The sequence below is a fragment of the Pseudochaenichthys georgianus genome, unplaced genomic scaffold (genome assembly GCF_902827115.2).
Source record: "Pseudochaenichthys georgianus unplaced genomic scaffold, fPseGeo1.2 scaffold_420_arrow_ctg1, whole genome shotgun sequence".
NCBI lineage: Eukaryota > Metazoa > Chordata > Actinopteri > Perciformes > Channichthyidae > Pseudochaenichthys > Pseudochaenichthys georgianus.
The window spans coordinates 93,100-114,011 of NW_027262985.1; the positions used below are offsets into that span (position 1 = coordinate 93,100).

At 40.5% G+C, this 20,912-nt stretch overlaps 1 protein-coding gene across 4 annotated transcripts in view; it reads left to right on the plus strand.

Moving 5' to 3' along the window:
• The first annotated feature begins 3,609 nt into the window (after positions 1–3,609).
• LOC117442377 (fibroblast growth factor receptor 1-A-like) overlaps positions 3,610–20,912 on the plus strand; it is a 37,231-nt gene continuing 19,928 nt past the window's right edge. For 3 of the 4 annotated variants that reach the window (XM_034078382.1, XM_034078379.1, XM_034078381.1), the window contains exons 1-4: positions 3,610–4,260; positions 10,032–10,203; positions 16,199–16,441; positions 17,314–17,403. In XM_034078382.1, coding sequence (XP_033934273.1) covers positions 10,059–10,203; positions 16,199–16,441; positions 17,314–17,403 — 478 coding nt within the window. In that variant the 5' untranslated portion in view covers positions 3,610–4,260; positions 10,032–10,058. Of the gene's footprint in view, positions 4,261–9,707; positions 9,768–10,031; positions 10,204–16,198; positions 16,442–17,313; positions 17,404–20,912 lie in introns of those variants that run through there. The other variant, XM_034078380.2, reaches the window with a different exon arrangement.

Consider the following 20,912-nt stretch of genomic DNA (forward strand, 5'->3'; position numbering starts at 1 on the left):
TAGTTTTTTCCCTCTCTCTCTCATCTGTTTTGCACACATTTTACCACCCAAAGCTTTTACTGTGCAGACTGGGGTGAAGCGTCTCAGATATATCAGGCAGCTCTTATCATCCGAAGAAAACAATCTGCAACCGAAAGAATACACAATCTCCATATGTTATGACTACTGCCAAGGCTTTCTTGTCTTCTGTGGAACTTTTCTAAATCATTAACAGCTTGTTGCACATCCCAAGGGAACTCTTTATCAGTGACACAAAGAGAAGTGTCTATAAAAGATCTGGTTTCTGTTGCATCAAAGATCGTATCAAGGTTTTGATGCTCTGAACTCGTAAGATGTGGCTGATGGCAGCATATGCACATTTTACTCTCACTATTAGTTACCCTAATACACATGCTTGGGGTTGTCTCTGGTATGTGCAGTTGTCAGATCCACACTCCATCTGCTACAGTCAGCAGCTCACTTTGAAGCTAGAAGATAGTTTGAGCTCAAAGTACATTTTCCAAAAAAGATGGTAAAGATATTTTAAAAGAATATTTTAAAATAATAGTTTTTTCTTGCCCAAGAGTTTGGTGAGCACATTTAAAGGCCAACCACTTTCATGTCTGTAAGTGAAATAAATCGTCAACTGGCTGCAGAGGATTAGCTCAGCTTAAAGGGGCCCTGTGATGCTCATTCTCAGATGCATATTTGTATTGTGTTCCTCACAGTGACAGATTTTCATTCTTTAATATTCAAAAAGATCTTTATTTTTCTCATACTGCCTGTACCTCTTTTCACACTCTGTCTGAAACCAGAGCCCAGTCTGCTCTGATTGGTTAGCTGGTCGGCTCTGTTGTGATTGGACAACAGCCTAGAGATGTCCTTTCCCTTAGCCTATCAAGTACAATGTGATGGAGTGCTAGCTAATAGGAGCGTGAGTGTTACGTAGTGACATCATCATGCTATAAAACAGAAAATGTACTTGCTTAACTTCATACAAAGTAACACATTCTGACCACCTGCACCTCTGTAGATGCTGAATAAAAGAGAAGTGTTACATTCTTTGTCCACTAAAATTGAGGTTGCAGTTCGCAACCAGCTGAATATGTCACTTTTCCTAGTGTATTGAAGACAAAATGGCCTTCGGGTAACATAGAAATTAAGTGGTGCCCTCGGGGGTCGCTTCTGCAGAAGTGCCAAAAACTGCAGTTGATGGAATGACCACATGTCTATAGTCCCCATGTCAGAAATACCAAACTTTACAGGAGAAATATATATATTCACAACCTGATTAATAAAAATGAATGTAACTAATACTCTTTGAATTTGGAGTGTTGTGCATTAAGAAAGATCTTGCTTTCTAAATAAAGTACAGTAAAAGAGCCTGTACACATTCAGAGCAGAAGTATCTTTATCTGAAGCAAAGTTGTTGTGTTTATGTGTGACTCCTTAGTACTGGTATTTAAAATACTTAATATGTCTCTCCAATAAGGTGAATATAAAGCCACTGTAACATCTCGCACATTGCATGGAAGATGAAAGGCACATGTTGAAATATAAATCTGTTTCTTTGTCACCCCCTTCTTTTAATCAAACTACCACGCCAGGCCTCATATGTCTTGGCAGCTTCAGTCGTCAATCATTTGTCAAGTGTGACATGAAATCAAAGACCATTATGAGCTCCTCGGATATGAACTATGTGTTTGATCGGGCTGTGCAAACTTGTGTTTGTGCTGAGCTAGCAGATACATTTGAAATGCTGATGTTCTTTGAAATGCTGCCAAAGCATATGATCTTTACGCCAGCACAATAAAGCTATTTTATATCTTGCTTTGAATAGGAAGTTGATGAAAGTGCTTACGTTGTGTCAGTTAATTAATATTCATTTTAGTAATCTGGATCCCTGCAAGTAACACATTTTTCTCCTTAGATACACACTCATATCATATCCTGCACCCTTTCAGCGAGCAAACATATTTTTACACTGTCTTTACACGTCTCAACTTGTGCTCTTTTTGGTGTAAAAGCAACTTTATAACGTATCATATACTTTTAAAAGAGCTCAACTTCTTTCCAAATTTTAGTTCTTGAAACATTTACATTTGAGGAAATATAATTACGGTCCTAAACGCTTTTGAAGAATGGATATGTTAGGTATTTTGAGATTTTCCCTGTGAGCCTTTGGATTTGGATAATGTTCTTTGTAAAATGCAATGTCTTTGTTCTTTTATCAATGATCCAAACGTGTCTTTTTAAAATAAAAGTGGTGTTTGATCAACTCTTCTGTAACCTTTATAGTGAGTCTGTCCGTGATGTTCGAGTGACTTTATTTAACTGTAGTTTGTTATTTATTTTATAAACTGTATATCTTACATATTGTCTATATATTTAAAGTAACTATGTTGTATTCAGGACTTAGCTGTGTAGTTGGCAATTAATTTATATAGTCAATTTCCACTATGGTAATTGAATGTAACCCAGGAGCACTATCATTATTTATAGTCTCCATAATTAGCCTGTGTATGGTGATCTCACAATGCAAAGAGCGTTGTGTGGAGGGTTGGTGGAGCTCTGGTGCTTCGGATGGCTGGTGGAGCCAGGTTTCTACAGGGAGACCTGAGCCAAGCCTGAAAATAAAAGCCTGAATAATGCCGGATTTCAGAATGATTTGACTTTCAAAATAAAAGCCACTCTTTCGTCATAAAGGGAGGGGGGATATATGCATTTGTGTGGAGTAAAACCACCATGATCTTACCACACGATGCATTTAATATCGATATGTTGTGGGGGGGGGGGAATCATATAATATAATATAATAATACAGTGCACAATATTTCCTGGTGAATTTCTATTCTAGGGCTCGGAGAGGTTGGTTAAGAAACAATAACTTTATGGAAATGTTCAAGATGTTTATACTATAAAATATAGATGCTGCTATAGAATATTTTACATTAAAATGGAACAAGTATCCTCCATGTGACGATTGTGTTGGCTTTTCTAAATAAATAAAACCCGCATAGAACCATTTTAAAGAAGAATACATTTATTCTAAAAGTATTTATTCATCATATATATTTTTTAAACAATATGTTTATACATTTTTCATTATTTTAAACAACAAGACAAGCCATACCTTACACGTCATACTTACAACAACAACAAATACAAATAAAACAAATAATGTTAAAAACAGAGGCAAAGACAAGACAGGACTTATAATATTAGATTTATTGATTTAAATATTGAGGTAAAACCTGAAGAAAATGTAAGTGGCAAGAGTTTTCCTGAAACAAGTAACAACATAAAGGTAGAGTTGGCTCTCCTGTTGATTTTAAAAACCACCACAAATAATTTCAATCATTTCCCCCATGTTAATATTCCACAGTTCCTCTCTTAATCTTAACAAAGGTAAAAGCAGTTTAACCTTTACATGCTTCACAATTATCTGTATTAGTATTATGAATGGGAGCCTTTGAAGATAACCTGAGCATTTCTCAAACAAAAAATTGCAAATAAGCAAGTTAACAGCAATCTATTTATCCAAAAAGTCCAAAAGCATCAAGCCAAATGCTGCTTCTTGTCGTCTTTTATTTTGTGGTCAGAGACCGGAAGTGGACCGCGTCGCTGCCTCTGTGCTGACAGCGGTCCGGAGGATGCGCATATTCTCAGATGTAAGGGGGGAGGTTTGGAGCAGCCCAGACTCTCGTTGTTCAACAGCATTTCTCCGCCAGGAATCGTCAAAATACTTTTTAGGGATTCATTTAAGTACCAATGTTGTGTAGAAAACAACTCCAGGTGACAAGGTGTTTTCGTTCGTCTTGTTACAGTTAGTTGAACAACTTTAGGAGACAGTTTTCGGAGGTGAGGTGACCTCATTTCATCGCGGAAGAAACATTTTGGGATAAAGAGCCTACCGACCCGCACGGACTGCCCTCAGCCTGGTTGTCTCAGTTCAAAGGTGTGCGCTAGAAAGAAGTTAATCGAGGAAACGCTAAAACACATTTTCGTTACATTGTTTCGGATTTTTTCCTCCTCTCTTTTGATTATTTGCGTTTTTTCAGAGTTGGGACCCACATTCTGTGTTTTCCTTCGCATAAGTTTTGCAAAAACATGCGCGAATGTTTTAACAAAACAACGATATCTTGGACTTAGTGAGGCTCGGTAACGCACCACGCATTTGAGTCTGGATATACTGTTTTTGGAAAGTTTTTCTGCATCAAATCTCAGCTCCGGAGTCTTATCTGTCCAACACTGGCTGTTTCACAGCCCCCCGCCAGTAAGGTGAGTTGGTTTCTTATTATCCCTCAACGCTTTGATTTTACTACACTACACTGGCTGTTTACATGCTAAATGTTTGATGTTGTCCTCCTTTATGCTCGTTGTATTTACAGAATACAAGAACTCCTTGTCTTAAAATTACGGCTCTCAAATTGACAAGCAGTTGATTTATTTATAGGCCTAGAACCACGTTTTATTAAAAAAAATATTGTTGAGTTCGGGAAAATAGAAAATCTGCCTGTTTAAGTACGTTTGTTGGCTTTTTAGAGAGATGTTTAGACCCAGTTTCATGCGTAGTAACACCTAATTCACCTCTATCCTTAACACATGAAAGGGGGCCAACAGTAAGGCCCAAATGTTGCCTGCAGTCCTGCTAGTTTTCTATCTAAAGACCCATCAGGCGCCAGATGAAATAGCTTACTTGAATTAATTCTACCAACACGAAGAGTCACATCTAGAAAGCCACTTTTCTAACTGCAATTCTCAAACCACAGTTTGGCTTCATTGAGAACTTTTTTTCTTTTTATCTGCAAAACAAAGTGTGGTTCTCGAGATCTTAATTATACTTATTCATTTCTTTAGCCCGGTCTATTTATCTCAAAGGCCTATCAGAATGAGCAAACATAACAAGCTAAGTTCAATTAACATCTTGTTCTATCTCTCCTTTCATGGGACAGCTTAATTATTGCGACATGCAGGGAAGCAACTAACATCTCTAAACTCTCAGAGGACGGCTATCATTACTACATCTGTCATGAAGTCTGGGTCTGTAGGGGCCAGTCTGATGTTATGTAAAGCTCTAAATGTTATGATATGAAGGGAGAGGGAGAAGATGGATGGTTTAGAAAAGCAGCATGTCCACAGGGAGTTCACCATGAGGAAAAAAGGTTTTCTCCTGAACCATAATGGGAAGTGAGGAGTAGTCAGTCCTGCCCTTTAATTTACTAGGCTGCTCCCCTGACACAGGGTTATTTGCCTTGGACTCTAACATTAAGATTGTGTTAATTACAACTGAATCCATCAAGAAATATTTCCTTGCAAGCTGTGTAGAACGTACATTTTACGAAAAAGAAGGTTTTAGTTAGCCATCCTTTTTAGATTGTAGTGTTTTCAAGATGGTTAAGGCAGCACATTCAATTGTGTGTGGATTTGTTTATTTTTGAGCTTTTATGCAGATTTTATTCCAGATAAAACATGCGCATGTTGATAACAGCTCTAGTGTTAGAGTAGTGTTTCCAGATCTACCTCCCTTGGGAAAACATACACATTCATGCATACTGAGAGACTTTGGCTGCAACCAAATGGCAGCGTGTCGGATGGCCTGATGTTGATGGTCTTTACATTTGAGTGTAATCTCATGACACCTGATCTCCCCCCATGGCACACTGGTGGAAAACCACTGATTCAGTTTGTGAGGCTGCTGAGAAAAACCCTAGAAGTGTCTTGTTTTTGTGAAAACAGTAGCCTCGGGGAGATGGTCTGATGCTCTTGTGTCCTCTGAGCTGCAGACTGGTTGTTTGGCTGGGAGTGCAGGGGGTTCCACAATCTGGGAGCTGAGGAATTTTATGCATGGATGGCGGTGAACAGTAATTATGGTGCGGGCCATGTTATGGGTTAAGCCTCTAACTTTTGTCTTTGTATAATGAGAGAAGCTAAATATGTCTTGCGTGTTCTAATCTGTTTAGTCGAACCCCCTTTTATTTGCCAGATTTTCACTGAACTGCTACCGTCTCTGAAGAGCTCACAAAAACAAGTGTGATTTTTCTCAAACATGTGATTTTGTACATGATTCGTTATGCAGTGAATAGTGCTAATCCTTCAATAGGCAGTTTTTTTTAAATGTTCTAAGCAGTCACTGTTCATCAGCTACGGATCATTCTCAGTTGTATGCACCTTTTTAAATCCTTGTGTGTTATACATTTAAAAGCAAAGCATTTGACAGCATACTGAAATATCTTAGCCACTAAACTCAAACAATTTTTCATTTTTCACCAAAACCACACTTAAAAAAAATGAAAAGGTTAAGACAGTGGGAAACAAGATGATTGTGCATTACAAATACCATTCAAACACTACATCTATGAATATATTCTAGTTAAGCACTATATAAATGTCCTTTTAATGATTAGGTGTATTTCAGTCTAGTCTACATTCCCTTGTGGGTTATGAGTTTCCTGTTTTTGTCTGTGAACAAGTCTGGTTTTAGTGAAGACTGTTTAATCCATCAAAAGCAGTTGATTTGTTTACTGTTCACAGTAATAGACTGTGAGATATGTTTCTCATCACTTGGTCCTCTGTCTTATTTTGGTTCATCATCACTTAAACAATATAGGTGGTATGAAAGGGAATAACACAAATACTATTTGGTAGGGGTCACCGCTTTGGTTATTGTGTCCTCAAAAGATATGTCCTGAGGGCAGTATATTTTACCATTGAACAAGATCTGACAATAAGTACCAAGCAAAAGTAACTACTGCCAGTATTAATATTTGAGAACAGCAGTCTTTCAAAAGTTTTTGATTTGAACAGGATTTTACAGAAAACAAACTTTGTGACAATTACACAGTTTCTTAATGACCTTAAACCTAATTTAGGATTCCTGTGCTGCACTTATCGTCCGACCATTCCACATTGTCTGCAATTAGCTCAAATTGGCCCGGGTGATACAGTCTGTCGGTCTAGCTCTTTTTTTAATCTGAATAAGAACTGCACTTAAATCAGACGAAATGGGAACCAGAAGTTCAGCACATTCTTTTTGCTGATATTAATATCTTAAGGAAGTAAAAACCAGTCTCTATTCAACTACTCCCAAGTTCAAGATGAGCGTGTCCCGTGTGTGGATAGTAAAGACACACTGTTTGTTTAACTCTTGCTCCCATGGGAGCAGAAGATGACAAAGTACTGTGTCATGATTTGAAGAAGCTACTTCCTCCCCTCTCAATTATTGACGGTCCTCGTGGTGACGAGGGCCAAGGGGAGCACGGTGCGGCCGCTCTGCGCTTCCTTCTGTCTGCCGTCAGAAGCACTTCTTTTTTTTTTGGAGCTTTCCCAAAACACTGACTCACTGCTTACAGAGCCACAATGACCAAGCTTCTTTATCCCCCTCGGACCCCCCTGACCCAGCTCAGCTGCTAGAACACTAGGCCATTCTTGGAAAGTGAAATTGAATTGGTTTTGAGGAGAACACAATGTCTGTTTCAGTTATGAACACTCACACAAGCGGTTACATCTTAAAGGAAACCACAGCTGCACCTGAACATGACTTTGTGTGAAAACCTAAACCGAGTTGGGGTTTCTCTCACCCAGATGTTGCTATGATATCTCATTTATGACTCCATTTATTAGCTGGGCGATCATATCTCGCTATATCGATATTAAAGGGTTGACCATTGTGGCCTTCACAAAATATGAACAGAGTGGGATTGTTGATAAATAATATAATGATAATGCGGGTTAAAGGCAAATCGACCTTGGGTCCCTTGAAAGGCGCTATATAAATCCAAGCTATTATTATTATATTACAGCTTCGACAGTCTGGTAAATAAAAAGCATCACTTTACTGTTACGCTGCCCTTAAACCCAGGAAAAGACAACACTTATGATATTACTGTATCATAAATCTAAGACAAAATAGTCTAGCATCGAGATATCAATATAATATCGATGTGTTTCCCAGCCCTACGTTGAATAGTAAGTTCTTCATTAATAAGCATGGGCTTTGGCTTGACTTAGGTAAAAAAAAAACAGCATTATGGCGCATTTCCACTACAGGGCCTCGCTCGGTATGGCTAGGCTAGGCCCTTTAGGACTGGCTCACTTTATGCTGCGTTTCCAGTACAGTTTAGTAGCTGGGGCAATAACTATAGTAACACAGTGTAGACGGAGCTGTGACGTCATCTTCAATGAGAACCACAGAAAAACAACATTAGCTGTTAGCACTCAAGCTCACAGCTCCTCATATCTGTTCAGAAACTAGACAAAAGTTAAACAAGTACAAACCACAGATTGTCTGTGTCATGGCGAATACAGTCGCTGGTTTATTTATGTCTGTATAGGCCGTTGTTGTGAGTGTGGACGGTCGGAGCATATAGCCGATCTCCATTTAGAAGACACGCATTTTAAAAGGTTTTTCGCCTGCCGACTTGTCAAAGCATTAATTCATGGTTTTTACTAACCGGTATCAGTATGTTGTTACTTCGGCATCATTTTGAAACGTGTATTACAATTAAATCACGGTCAAATATGTTCATCTTGTTGTAGTTGTAGCCCCCTTGCCAGCGATTTTCTCTCTAGTTTAGCATACTGAGCCCGGTTGTTGGCCCAAAAAGAACCTCGATTTTATGGGGCCAGAAAAACTGAAATTGTACCCGCTAGCCGGAACTACGCCAAGTGGAAATGCAACCAAAAACGAGCCGGGCACGCTTAAAGCGAGCTCCGCGCTGTAGTGGAAATGCGCCATTAGTTTTACGTTTCCTTACAAGTCATGGGAGCAAATGGTTGAAAGGAGGGGTCACTTGGAGCTTGGGGACCAAAACCAACTGTTAGGTGATAGGTCTCTCAGCGTGGAAATGATGGCCTGGCACTGTTTCTCTCTACAAGGGTGTCACATAACAGGCTGTAGTTTTTTCGGTCTTTAAACAAATTCCTCAAGGGGGGCTATGGGGGTCCGGGGTAAGTGTTAATCTATGTGGCCAGATGCTGCAGAGGTGATGATGCAAGCAGATGTGAGGCTCATCCACTGCACCGAGCCCCGTTTCGGAGCGTACTGTACATCTTCTCAAGCCCAACAATGGTCTAGTAGCACGAACAACAACTTTGCACATTGTCTTAATGGTAGGACAGTCTATGAGATCATACTATACATGCATTAAGGACTTTGTAGTCTTTAAAATAGGGTGAGTATAGTCTTGAAAGTAGAAAAAAAAAGCTAAATTATACTTGTACTTTTGGGTATAGAAACATCATATGTAAGAACGTTTTTTTTCTTCTCCTCGCTTTTTCCAAACTGTTAGCTTCACCCGCCTGGTCATGATTTCCCCATTACTAATGATTATTTATAAAACATCTCATTTAAATAGTTGGTGAAAGCTCCAATGATCAACTCAACAATATCATTAGGAATATCTTTATATTTAATCAAAGTTTTTGTGAAATTCCTCCTTATTGCCTAGCCCCAATACCAACGTTATCTGGTGTTTCATCTACAAAATCACTAATTTAAACCAAAAGTCTGTAATATGTGAAATAATAAAAGATATCCTGGTGGCCCACTCACACCAAACGTAGATTGGACCTGAATCCTTTACAAAAAAAGCAATGGATTAAGTTGCCATGAGCACGAAACCTTTTGGCACTTTTACAGACCTTGAAAAGTGCTTAAATTGTACTCTTGAAAAACTCTACCAGTCCTCTGAAAACAAAATGCTTCTTATCTGTGTTCTTGTACATGCAGGCCTAAATGCCCACCTCAAACCTTGGAGAGAAACAGAATATCCTCTTCTTCTTGATAGGTGGGGAATGTCAATGTCAACAACAATTTAGATTTCCATTCATTTGTAAAAATATACATTATTTATTATAAGAGCCACAGAGCACATTTTCCATTCGTGCATACCAATGTTTATTTTCCACGAGCAAATATAAGCAAATGTTTCTCTCGATAAATACTTGTACCCTAAACCTATTTTTAGTAACTGTTTGCTTTTAACCCATGAGGCTGCTTTCTCACGTGGTCATGCATTAATTTGTTTTTATTACTTTTTGTTTGTTTTTAGCTTAGCACTGTAAATGACCCGCTGCTGATGCCCCAACGGTCTGAATGGAGTTGCAGTTGCAGAAAAGCCAACGGTTGTAGCTCCCTCAGCAGGATGCTGATGAGACAGAGTATACTTCTGAGTCTGGTTTTACTCTCCCAAGTTTTACGGACGGAGTGCCGGCCTGATGAAGGTAAGATGTCTTATTTGTACACTGCCTTTTTCTGCTTCTGGATGTAGTATTACTTAAAAGACACGTAACTGTTGTAGCTTCATGTCTGACTTATCTCGACTCCCGTCTTGAAAAACAGTCCGCTGATAATCAAAGCTTTGTTCTTTGTACAGGAATGTAACCCTAACACACTCCAGGCTTTGGTGAAATCTGTCCTTTGTAGCGTCAGTGTTTCCTCCACCACCCCCAGTCTGATGTTTGAGAACTCTTAACTGCGTCAGATTTAGTACAACCATGTTTCAGACTATTAGAAACACCCTTTTCAGTTTTTCCTGGCTAACTAAACTAGAGCGTAAAAGAAATGAGTTAATCTTACAGACTGAACTCTTGGTCTAATGGTTTTTATTTAGTTCCTAATCTGGACTGTACAACTTTAAGATGTCCTATAAAGAATTTAGCCCGGTCTGGCTGTTACACACGTTCTGAAAAGGGGAAAGAGTCACTGAAATCGAATCCTTAAAAATGTGCCTCTTGGATTCAGTCCAGCAGTGTAATAGCTGCCTGGACTTGTGAGTAGATGGGGTTGTATGTTTACACGTTGCAGTCGGAAGTGGGGAGCTGCACAATAATATGATAAAACCCAGCATTATAATTAGAGTAATTAAGCAAGAGGGTCTCTCTTGTGCTGTAAGCCCTAAAATAAACTTGGCGCGGCTGTGTTTAAGCCAACAGTGGGACAGGGAGGAGTAAATGACTCCCATCTGTAGCCTGAGGGCAGCCCCACTACCTTCCCTGCTCCTCTCCTCCTTTGTAATGAAAAGGTATTTGTTGTCACTGAGAGAGGAGTTAACTGCCAGGGAAACCATAAATTAGCCAGTTTTTGAAAAAAGGAAACAAGATGCTACTTTGAGCCCTCCCTTATCCTGAAGGATAGGGTTTCTGAGGAGAGTGTTTGTCTTCTAAGGTGAGCCATAAATTGTCTTCAGGGTGGGGGAAGTCTGATGCGTTTACACTCCACCCAGTTCTTAATCACCAAATGGCCAGGTACTATCTATGCGCCTCTGTGCTTTTTCACTGCTGCTCCCCCACTGACTTTTTCCCGGGAATGCTTCACTTTCCCCCGCTCCCCTGCTGGGTGACGGATGGTTTCAGCTGTCGACAAACAATCACAGCAGAAGCATTTGGTTGCATTCCTTTTGTCTTGGTCTGGGGAAACAATAGTTATATGGAAATGGTCATGTATTATGCGTGCTTCTTTGTTTGTCTTGGGGGCTTTTTTTGTTTTGTGCTGTTCACATAAGAAAAGAATATTCCCTGAACAAATTCATTTCTTTACATTTCTTCAGGGGCCACATGGACGGCCATTTAAATGATTGCAACATTTATAAGCTTTGTGAGCTCAGTGAGATCATTGAGAGTGCTTTTGTCTTCATAATTTCAATATCTGTACATCTTTTTGGTTTAAAGACAGTGAAATGTCAAAGCGTTTTTTTTGGCATCCCAGAGGATTTCTTCTCTGCTGTCAGTCAGTGTAGACAAGCTAGTGGCTCGGCTCTTAAATCTGAAGCTGCCACAGTCCTGAGAAAGACTTTTTCAGACAGTGATGGGGGCCCATAGGAGTTTAAACTCTGCTGAATCTCAGAGAGAAGACGAAAGAAGTGAACTGACTTTAAGGTTGACACAAGATGAATGAACTTTTCCCCTGAAGGCATTCATTTCCACTCAAGGATAACGCACTGATCGTTATGTCAGGGAGAATTATAGCGGTATAGTGTCATAAATCAAATTCAATGCCCTATCGTTTTGTGTAATATGTAACATTTGTGAGTTAAAAATTCAAAAAAGGTGTAAATTAAGTAACATTTCCCTGTTTGATTTTTATATTTGCTGTAGTAATTTATTGTCTTCTGTTTGCGATCGCAGTCATGTATTTTTTATTTGCATGTACAGCACTTTGGCTCGACCAAAAATCGTTTGTAAAATGTGCTATATAAATAAAACCTGATTTGATTTAAATGGGGGGGAAAGCACGGACTATGGAGACCATGTTTCGCAAATGTTTTATAGCTAAAGGTTGAGCAGTGAGCACGATGTTAACGTTAAAGCTAATAAAGAATGAGCGGAATCTGTAAATAAATTGAAATGTTTAGAGGAACCTCTTGAAAGAAAGATTAAACAATGCAATTGTTTATCCGTTTTCCTAATAATTATATTGGAAACCATCTGGTTAGAAAAGAAGTGTATGCATGTGTTGCAAGAGTGTAATGATTACTTTAGTCTAAGTTGCAACATGTTTCTCCAAACCATTTTTTTATTGGTGTTTTTTTAAACGTGTGTGCCTGTGTGGTTTCTAAGACCAACCTGCAGCAGAGCAGAGCACGCTAATGGTAGTTATAAAACTAGATCTACATAAAGTTTAATTATTTTAAAAGATCCTCCCTTTCCTGTGTTTACCCATTAGGGCCTCAATGTGGGGCTAAATGTAGCAGAACTCGTTTGAATGACACTGGAAACACTTTGCACTGCACAGTAATCCTTGTAGCTCCCTAGTGTTAATCCATGCTGATTGTCAGCAGCTCATTTAGGAGTTAAAAGGTCCTCCACTGGAGTGCTTTCAGGAGGGACACTCGCTCAGTGATTTATTTTTTGGGCTTGCTAATAGGCATTGTCCCAGTCCTGCCTTTTGTCTCTTATCAATCCCCGCTGCACGTCACCCACCCCTTCACTTTGCTGTAGTCAAATTAGCAGAGGGAACTTGCTGTGGCCATTTTCCTCTGTGTGCCATAGCAGAGCCCCAACCAGACTTTACTGCATTCAACCATCACTGCAGTGAGAGCAGGAAATCCCAGAAGTCATTCACGCGGCATATTGCTTCCCATCTCGTAGCCAGAGAAGGTTCCATAGACTGGCGCCAAGTTGGTTTTGGATTTACAGACTAGTGAGCCTTCCCCCTTAGTTTAAAAAGAAACCCTCTCAATGATTTCTTCTTCACAAAATTCCTTTCATGATTTTTGTCATTAAGCTGATTTTAAACAATGTCAATCATCTCCCCCCCCCCCCCCCCCAAATGGTTGTAAGAAAACTTTCAAGATGGGTTGCTTTCAGAAAATATGGTGCTTAATCCATTTGAATCCAATCATAGCGGCAGGAGGATTAAGTGAGATGAAACATCCTTACATTCAAAGGAAATGCTGGAAACTTGGCACTTAACTCTGCCGAGAAGTTGAAATGAATTTACTTTGTGATAAAGTGTGTTGCTGTTTGTTGGTAGGGTTGTCAGAAAATATGTGTAGCAAAATCTTTTTTGATATTGTATGGATTCTCAAAAACGCTTTTGATTTTAAGTTGAATGTTCAAAGGCTAAAATAAGTTACAAACAATGGTTAATTTGGTGTTGTGGTTAGAACTTCAAACATGAGTGGGAAATGTTGCCATTACTTGATATTGAGATGTTAATCATATGGTGTTCTGTATACTGTGAAAGTTTTCCTAAAAATGTATTTAAAAAGGGTTAAATATGACTTCATTTAATCATACAGGGAATCGTATTCCATGTATTATGATGCATATTGTATCGTCCACTTGCAAATACTAAGCCCTATCTGTTAGTTTAATATTTATACAGCGAGTTAATCATAGACATAGTAGCTGTGTCTTTTGTTTTTTTATGGTAGTAGGGTTAATTTGACTACATGTGTTATATCTTACTCCAGTTTTAGAAGTATGCTGTCACAGAAGCATAAATGCTCCTGACTGTGGCCTACGATGAAGCAACAGGCACATTTTACAGCTTTTATGGGCGTTTTATGATGTCTGCGGCCAGATTAACAGCTGGGATGTTGACACAGTCTTATCAGTGGCATCTCCATTTAGAGCAGACTGGGACAGAAACATGCCCCCCCAGCGCGCGTGCACACACACACACACACACACACACACACACACACACACACACACACACACACACACACACACACACACACACACACACACACACACACACACACACACACACACACACACACACACACACACACACACACACACACACACACACACACACACACACACACACACACACACACACACACACACACACACACACACACACACACACACACACACACACACACACACACACACACACACACACACACACACACACACACACACACACACACACACACACACACACACACACACACACACACACACACACACACACACACACACACACACACACACACACACACCACACACACACACACACACACACACACACACACACACACACACACACACACACACACACACACACACACACACACACACACACACACACACAAAAAAAAAATATCCTGTAAAGAAGGGTTGTGTTTAAAGCTGTGTCCTGGTTAGATAGTGCATCACTAAATGCCTCTTCTGCTTTCCCCCTTCTGGTTTTGTTTTTGAGGAGAAAGTTGATCCTACCCCCTGGCCCCCTTTCCTGCTGGGATTAAGGGCCTGTCAGACATATGTGATCCAGGAAATACCTTTACTAGGCCCAAGTGGGGTCACCATAGCAACTGGCACTAGAACCTGCCGCTGCAGGCCCTCGCTCGCTCCCGTGCACATGCTCTCTGCTCTCTCTGCCCGCTCCCTCTTCCCCTGTATTGTTCGGAGGCCTTTGTTGTGATGGTGAGAGGGATTAGGCAGGTTTGCTGATGTTGTCTTTAGGTTATGCTACATAGAAGTACTTCCTGTTGTAAGGAAGTGTGTGTACAAACACTGTGCTTTGAGAACCATTCAGAATGATCACGTTATGCTTTTACATTGGGTTATCTAGTTCAATTTTTTTGTTTAGTTTAAATGCCGGGGGGACTTTGGGAAAGGAGGACGAGCAAAATGATTTCACATTATAGTTCTGCCACAGGGGATTACTTTGTGGTGATAAAGCAACACAACTATATCAAGTAGAGCTAAAACTATTAGTTGGTAAATAAAATCTACCACTATTTTGATAATCAATATCATTTAAGACACAAACCTTTTATACATAATTTGGTTCAAGCTTTTTTATATGGAGAATTGGCTTTTTTCCCTCCGTTTGCCTCATATTACTTTAAAACGGTGTCAGCAATAGTTTGAAGCAATAGCCTAAGGCAAAAAAGTAAAGAGAGGGGGGGAGAAACGAATTTTTTTAGGTAAATGTCTTCACATTTTAAATATCGCCTCTGAAAAAATGCTTTGCATACCAAATGTTTTTTAGTTGAGCCAATTTAAAGCATTTATAGACAACATATCAGGATTTCGTAAATGATGTGGCATTATTTTAAATGTTTTGGCTTCTAAAACTATTAACATTTGATAATGTTAGATGTTTTAATGTCCTTTAAAACCAGGATCCTATTTGCACGTTGTTGGAACCTCATGCTTATTTTTGCAATGGGTGTGTGATCCTAGCAAGAATGTGCAGCTAGTTGTCCAGTGACGATCTTTACCTTTTGTAACTAGACAAACAACACTATTGTGATGGACAACGTGTCAGCCTAATTGGGTTACCCCCTCCCCCTCGTGGACTATGTAGTCATTTAGCACAGGGGGGCTCAGGTGTCTCGCTCTGTGACGCCTCCCCGCTCTTCAATCCTCATAATTGAATTTCGCCTTCCTTTCCCAAGTAGCTCCTTGCCTGCCTGACGATAGGGCCTTAACTAATTTTCTATATGATTTAATTTAAGGGATAGGTAAGAGACGTGGTTTGCTGGGAGGAAATCATGAAAGGACTTTTCTGGTGTCCCTGTTTTGTGATTGAAGTACTTTTTGAACCATTTATAGTGCAGATACAGCCCCATTTTGTGTCTCGCTACACACTATATACCCCTCCAGTTATTCGATATTGGTGGTTATCCTATTTTATATTTTTCACAGTTTGTTTTTGCCAAAGATAAAAACAGTTTGAGCCCTGCTTGTATTTCTATTTACATGACATTACTGAGCTTTGGAATAACTAAGCCATGTTATGCTTTTTCCCCTTCAGTCTCTGTGGAAACGCAAACGGAGCTGTTCACGCTCTATCTCGGGGATCGTCTGGATCTGAGTTGCTCTGCCAAAGCCTCCCTGCATGCAGTCAACTGGACCAAAGAACATGTGTCTGTGGTGGACGGAGAACACACACGCATCCGCAACGGCCAGCTGGAGATCGAGACTGTGGAGCTGACGGACTCTGGTCTGTACGCCTGCATCACCTTCGGCAACCACAGCGTCTACTTCAACGTCACAGGTAACGTCTCAGAAAAGAAATTGCAGCAGATTTGGTCTAGTTTGATCACTGAGAAGCTAAATACATCTCCAGTGTGAAAGTACATCATTCCGGTAATGGTCATGTAATGGAATCAAAATGTTGACATTACGTATTAAAGGGGCAGTGAAATGCTTGGTCATGTACGTTTTTATAGATTCATCCATCAAAAAACGGTGGAGATTTTCTGCTCTGGTTTCTTTTCAATTCAATTTTTTAAACTAACAAATTATTGTTAAAAAGTCCATTAGATTTACCGTACTTTTCGGACTATAAGCCGCGACTTTTTCCCCCATTTTTTTTGTACAGCTAACGGCCACTAGGGAACCTCCTAAATCTATGGATTGTACAGGTAAAATTAACCACCTTTAACTCTATGGGCTCTATGACCGGTCCGCGCCCGCCACCTTTAAGCGGCGGGCTCCAGCAGGAAAAGCTGGAGGCCGGAAAATAGTGAGACAGGTAGCGCGCCAAAGTAAAAGTGGAACCGAGAGACAGAACGAGAGCAAGACAGACGGACAATTTAGCTGCTGCGGCTTATATGCAGGTGCGCTTTATAGTCCGAAAAGTACGGTAATTGTTGACAAGAACGGTTTGTTTTCCAGCGACACCTGTTAACACTGTATCAATTCTCAGATTGTGCCCATACAAGTCATTCTGTTCTTTATTTATTTTTGTACTAAAACTGTATGATTAATGTAAAACGGGACATGCAGTGGCCTTTTTTTCAATGTGTATATATAAACTCCCAAAGATTGTATCCTTACTTAAAGAAACGACTGAAATGCTAGTCTTGTTTTTGGTGTTGTGTTACTGTCTGTATAAATAGAATTGTACCTTTTTTGTTTCACTAGTTGATACCCTGGCCTCATCTGAGGATGATGATGAAGATGAAGAGTCTTTGTCTGAGGAAGCCAAACTGTTGGGCAGTCAGAAGCTTCTGCGTAAGTGTGCTCATCTCTTCAGCGTATCACAGGGTTTTCACCACCTCGGTGACAGCTTTTACATGAAGAATGTCCCTGCGGTAACTAACAGCGGTTAACCTTAAGGCCCTGACACACCAACCCGATTTTGGGAGTCAGAGGCCGTCAGAGGCTGTCGGGCATTCGCGGCGCCGTAGTCAGGTTGGTGTGTCCCGCACCGTCGACCGTGACACGCCTTATTTGGACTACCAGACCCGATGCATGGCCGATTAAACATGTTGAATCGGCCATGCATCGGGTCTGGCAGTCGGACCAAATAATCACTCTGATTGGCTGTTCAGCTAGCAAATCAGTGCATGAGAAGCGAAGCGGAAGTGAGGGACGTAAACAAACGATTTAAGAAGGCACACACAGACTGCTATTCATTTTCATCTCATCATGGCGATCTGGAATGATGCAAACGAAGACCTGCTCATCACCTTGATCCAGGAGAGGCCAGCTCTGTATGATATTACGGAGAAAAGATACTCTTCTTCTTCTCTGTCTTCCGGTTGTTGCCTCTTTTGAATGACGAATACACACTACCGCCGCCTGCTGGTAAGGAGAGTTATTGCCACTCATGCACTGAAGTCGGTGCGGTGTGTTCCCGTGCGACACATGGCCAAAACGCAGGAGAACACGGCCAGGCAACAGCCGACTTCAGCGTCGGCTAGTCTTCTGGTGACTGCTTGGTGTGTCAGGGCCTTTAGATGACTTCCAATTTGTTCCTTAGAGTAATTAAGACACTCAAGCTTCATCATCTGGCCACTCTGCCCACAGAGAGTCCAGCAGCTGCCAAGCATGGCTACCAAGACGACCTTTACTTGTTTTACTCCCCTTAAACCTACACAATGTGACTTTACTCACCCGAGGCACAGCCAAAACCTCTCAAGAAAGTATTTTTTTCCGACTTTTATTTAAAGTGGACCTATTATGCTATATTGGAAAAATATATTATAGGGCCATACCTATACAAAACATGTCTGTGAAGTTTTTTACTTAAAATACCAAACAGTTCACCCATTGTAGCCATGCCTCATACTGCTCATACCCCTCTTTTGCAGCCCTGTTAGAGAAATTTTTGGTTCTTAGCTTAAAAAAAAAAAAAAAGAGGAGGCGGAGCTAATGCCTGATCAGAATTCTACCGGGGATAAAGTTAAATTCTGCTGTGATAAAACGCCATCCTGTTCTAAACCACGTCAAGGATTATTTCTGAAATAGTATGGAGCTCAAATGCTTTTTCTCTTCCGGGTTTATCACAAGGTGACTATTTTTTATTTCCTGCTTTTTAAACACATGTGCTCTACAGTACAGGTTAGCTCTGAGTGCTAGCGAGGCTTGCTAATGTAAACAAAGACGAGATTACGTCCAAAACACGTCAGGCATTGTTTCTGATAGCAATTTTCTGTGGGTCCGCTGCCGATTTGACGTCAGATCGGCAGCAAATCTGTATCCGCTCGTTGTACCCCTGGTTTTAAAAGATTTGGGTACGGAGGAAAAGAGAGGGTTTTATTTTCTGACGCTGCGTGAGTTCCCCGACGCACCGGGGACACATATTTATATATAAAAGACATCACAAAGTGCATTTTGCATGATAGGTCCCCTTTAAGGAAAGGAATCATACTCACTGTGACTATAATTTAAGAACATGCATTATATAATACATCCATCCTTTTCTGCCGCCAAACCACGTCTGGTTTGTGCTGGGACCGGCCAAGAAAGACAGACCAGACATTCCTCATTGCTTCTTATCCTCTTTTTGAGGGTGAGCCCATCCACTACTGATGCACCGGTTGACCTAGAGGTTCCCCAGAGGTTTGGTTAAGCTTACTAGAAAATATAACAGTGCACAGACACATGGGCAATAGTCACTCCACTAATTCTCTATTGCCAAATCTCATTGTACAAGGTGGAACAGTTTTAAAAGTTCAAACAAAATGAGGCAACTATGCTAACAATATATCTCTATCAATTATTGTTATATACACACATGCAGCAATTTCCCCCTTAGACTGTCATTGTTTCAGTCCTGATTACTGAGCTACTTTACTGCATAAAGTTCGAGTCTGGTCTGGTGGTTGATTAAACAAAATGTGTCCGTGTTAGTTAGTGGGGATTATGTCCCGAAATTGGTCAGGTGGGAATAAAAAAAAAAACAATTGCTAGCAGATTTCATCCAGCCACACTACAATGTAAATGTAATTCAGTCTGTGATATTTGAGATCTCATTATTTTGGTCACCCCTGAAAGGCCCAGTTTCTCTATTCGAGGTTCTTCAGATCATTCTTGGACAATTCATTTGTCAGGGTCTTAGGCCCCGTCCACACGGAGACGATATCGGTTGTATCCGCTAACGTTCTCTATCGTATAGACCAGGGGTGGGGAACCTTTTTCCTCTCAAGGGCCATTTCAATTTTTCAACATCCTCCGAGGCCCGTACAAATTATTGACCTCTGCTTAAAAAAAAACTAAAATCACAGCCCATTCATTTGGCCTTTCATTCATGCTGTGCAAAGAAAAAGCAACCTCTTAATCCAGATATCTTACCATGATGATGCATGCACGTGCACGGTTGTGGCATGAACACCAAAACAGAAAAATATGGACACAAGATGTGTGCAAATGTATTTAGTTTCCTATCCATGTGGACATGATTTAAGTGGGGGGGCTTAAAAATTAAACACTTGCTTGTTTAATTTTTTTGCGGTCTAGATTTCTTTCATTTTTTTCTTTTTTGCGCGTGTTTATAAATTACCTCGAGGGCCGTACCAAATGGTCTCGCGGGCCGTATACGGCCCGGGGGCCGGAGGTTCCCCACCCCTGGTATAGACGGTTCGTCCACACAAGGCCGAAACGGAGCCCAAATCCGATACACTTTGATAACGGCTCCCAAAGTGGGTAGGCTCCGTGTGTACGCCCTATACGATCATTCCCTGAAAACGATGACGCCATAGCCCCGCCTCTCCCCACCTCTCCTCACCCCCGCGTCATTGATGATGCATTTCGCCAACAACAATGGCGGATCACAGGGTTGCGTTCGTGCTCCAGACTCTACTGACCATGATACAGATTTTAGTGCAAAATCTACAGCTCCTCTACCACAACCATCAACAACAATAATAATATAATATAATGTAGTAATAATAATCGTCATCGGTCTTATTCGCTGCTTTTGGTGTATTTTGTGGCGGAAGTGCAGCGCCACTTACATGCCTGGCATATGTACAACAGCATCTCCTGCGTTTTCCAGCATTTTCGTTTCTTGAGCCGACTTTTTGTGATTTTTCGTCTCCGTGTGGACGGGGCCTTATACTTACTCGTAGTGTGGCCCCTCCCCCTGGGACCAATTTGCCTTTGAAAACCCTACAATAAAGCTATTGCCCTGATTCAAATGGAGCTTGAGGTTTAAGGTACCTACAATGTTTTGCATCCTTACAAACACAAGATAGTATTTATTACTTGTCTGATTTATTTTTATTTTGTGTCGTCTT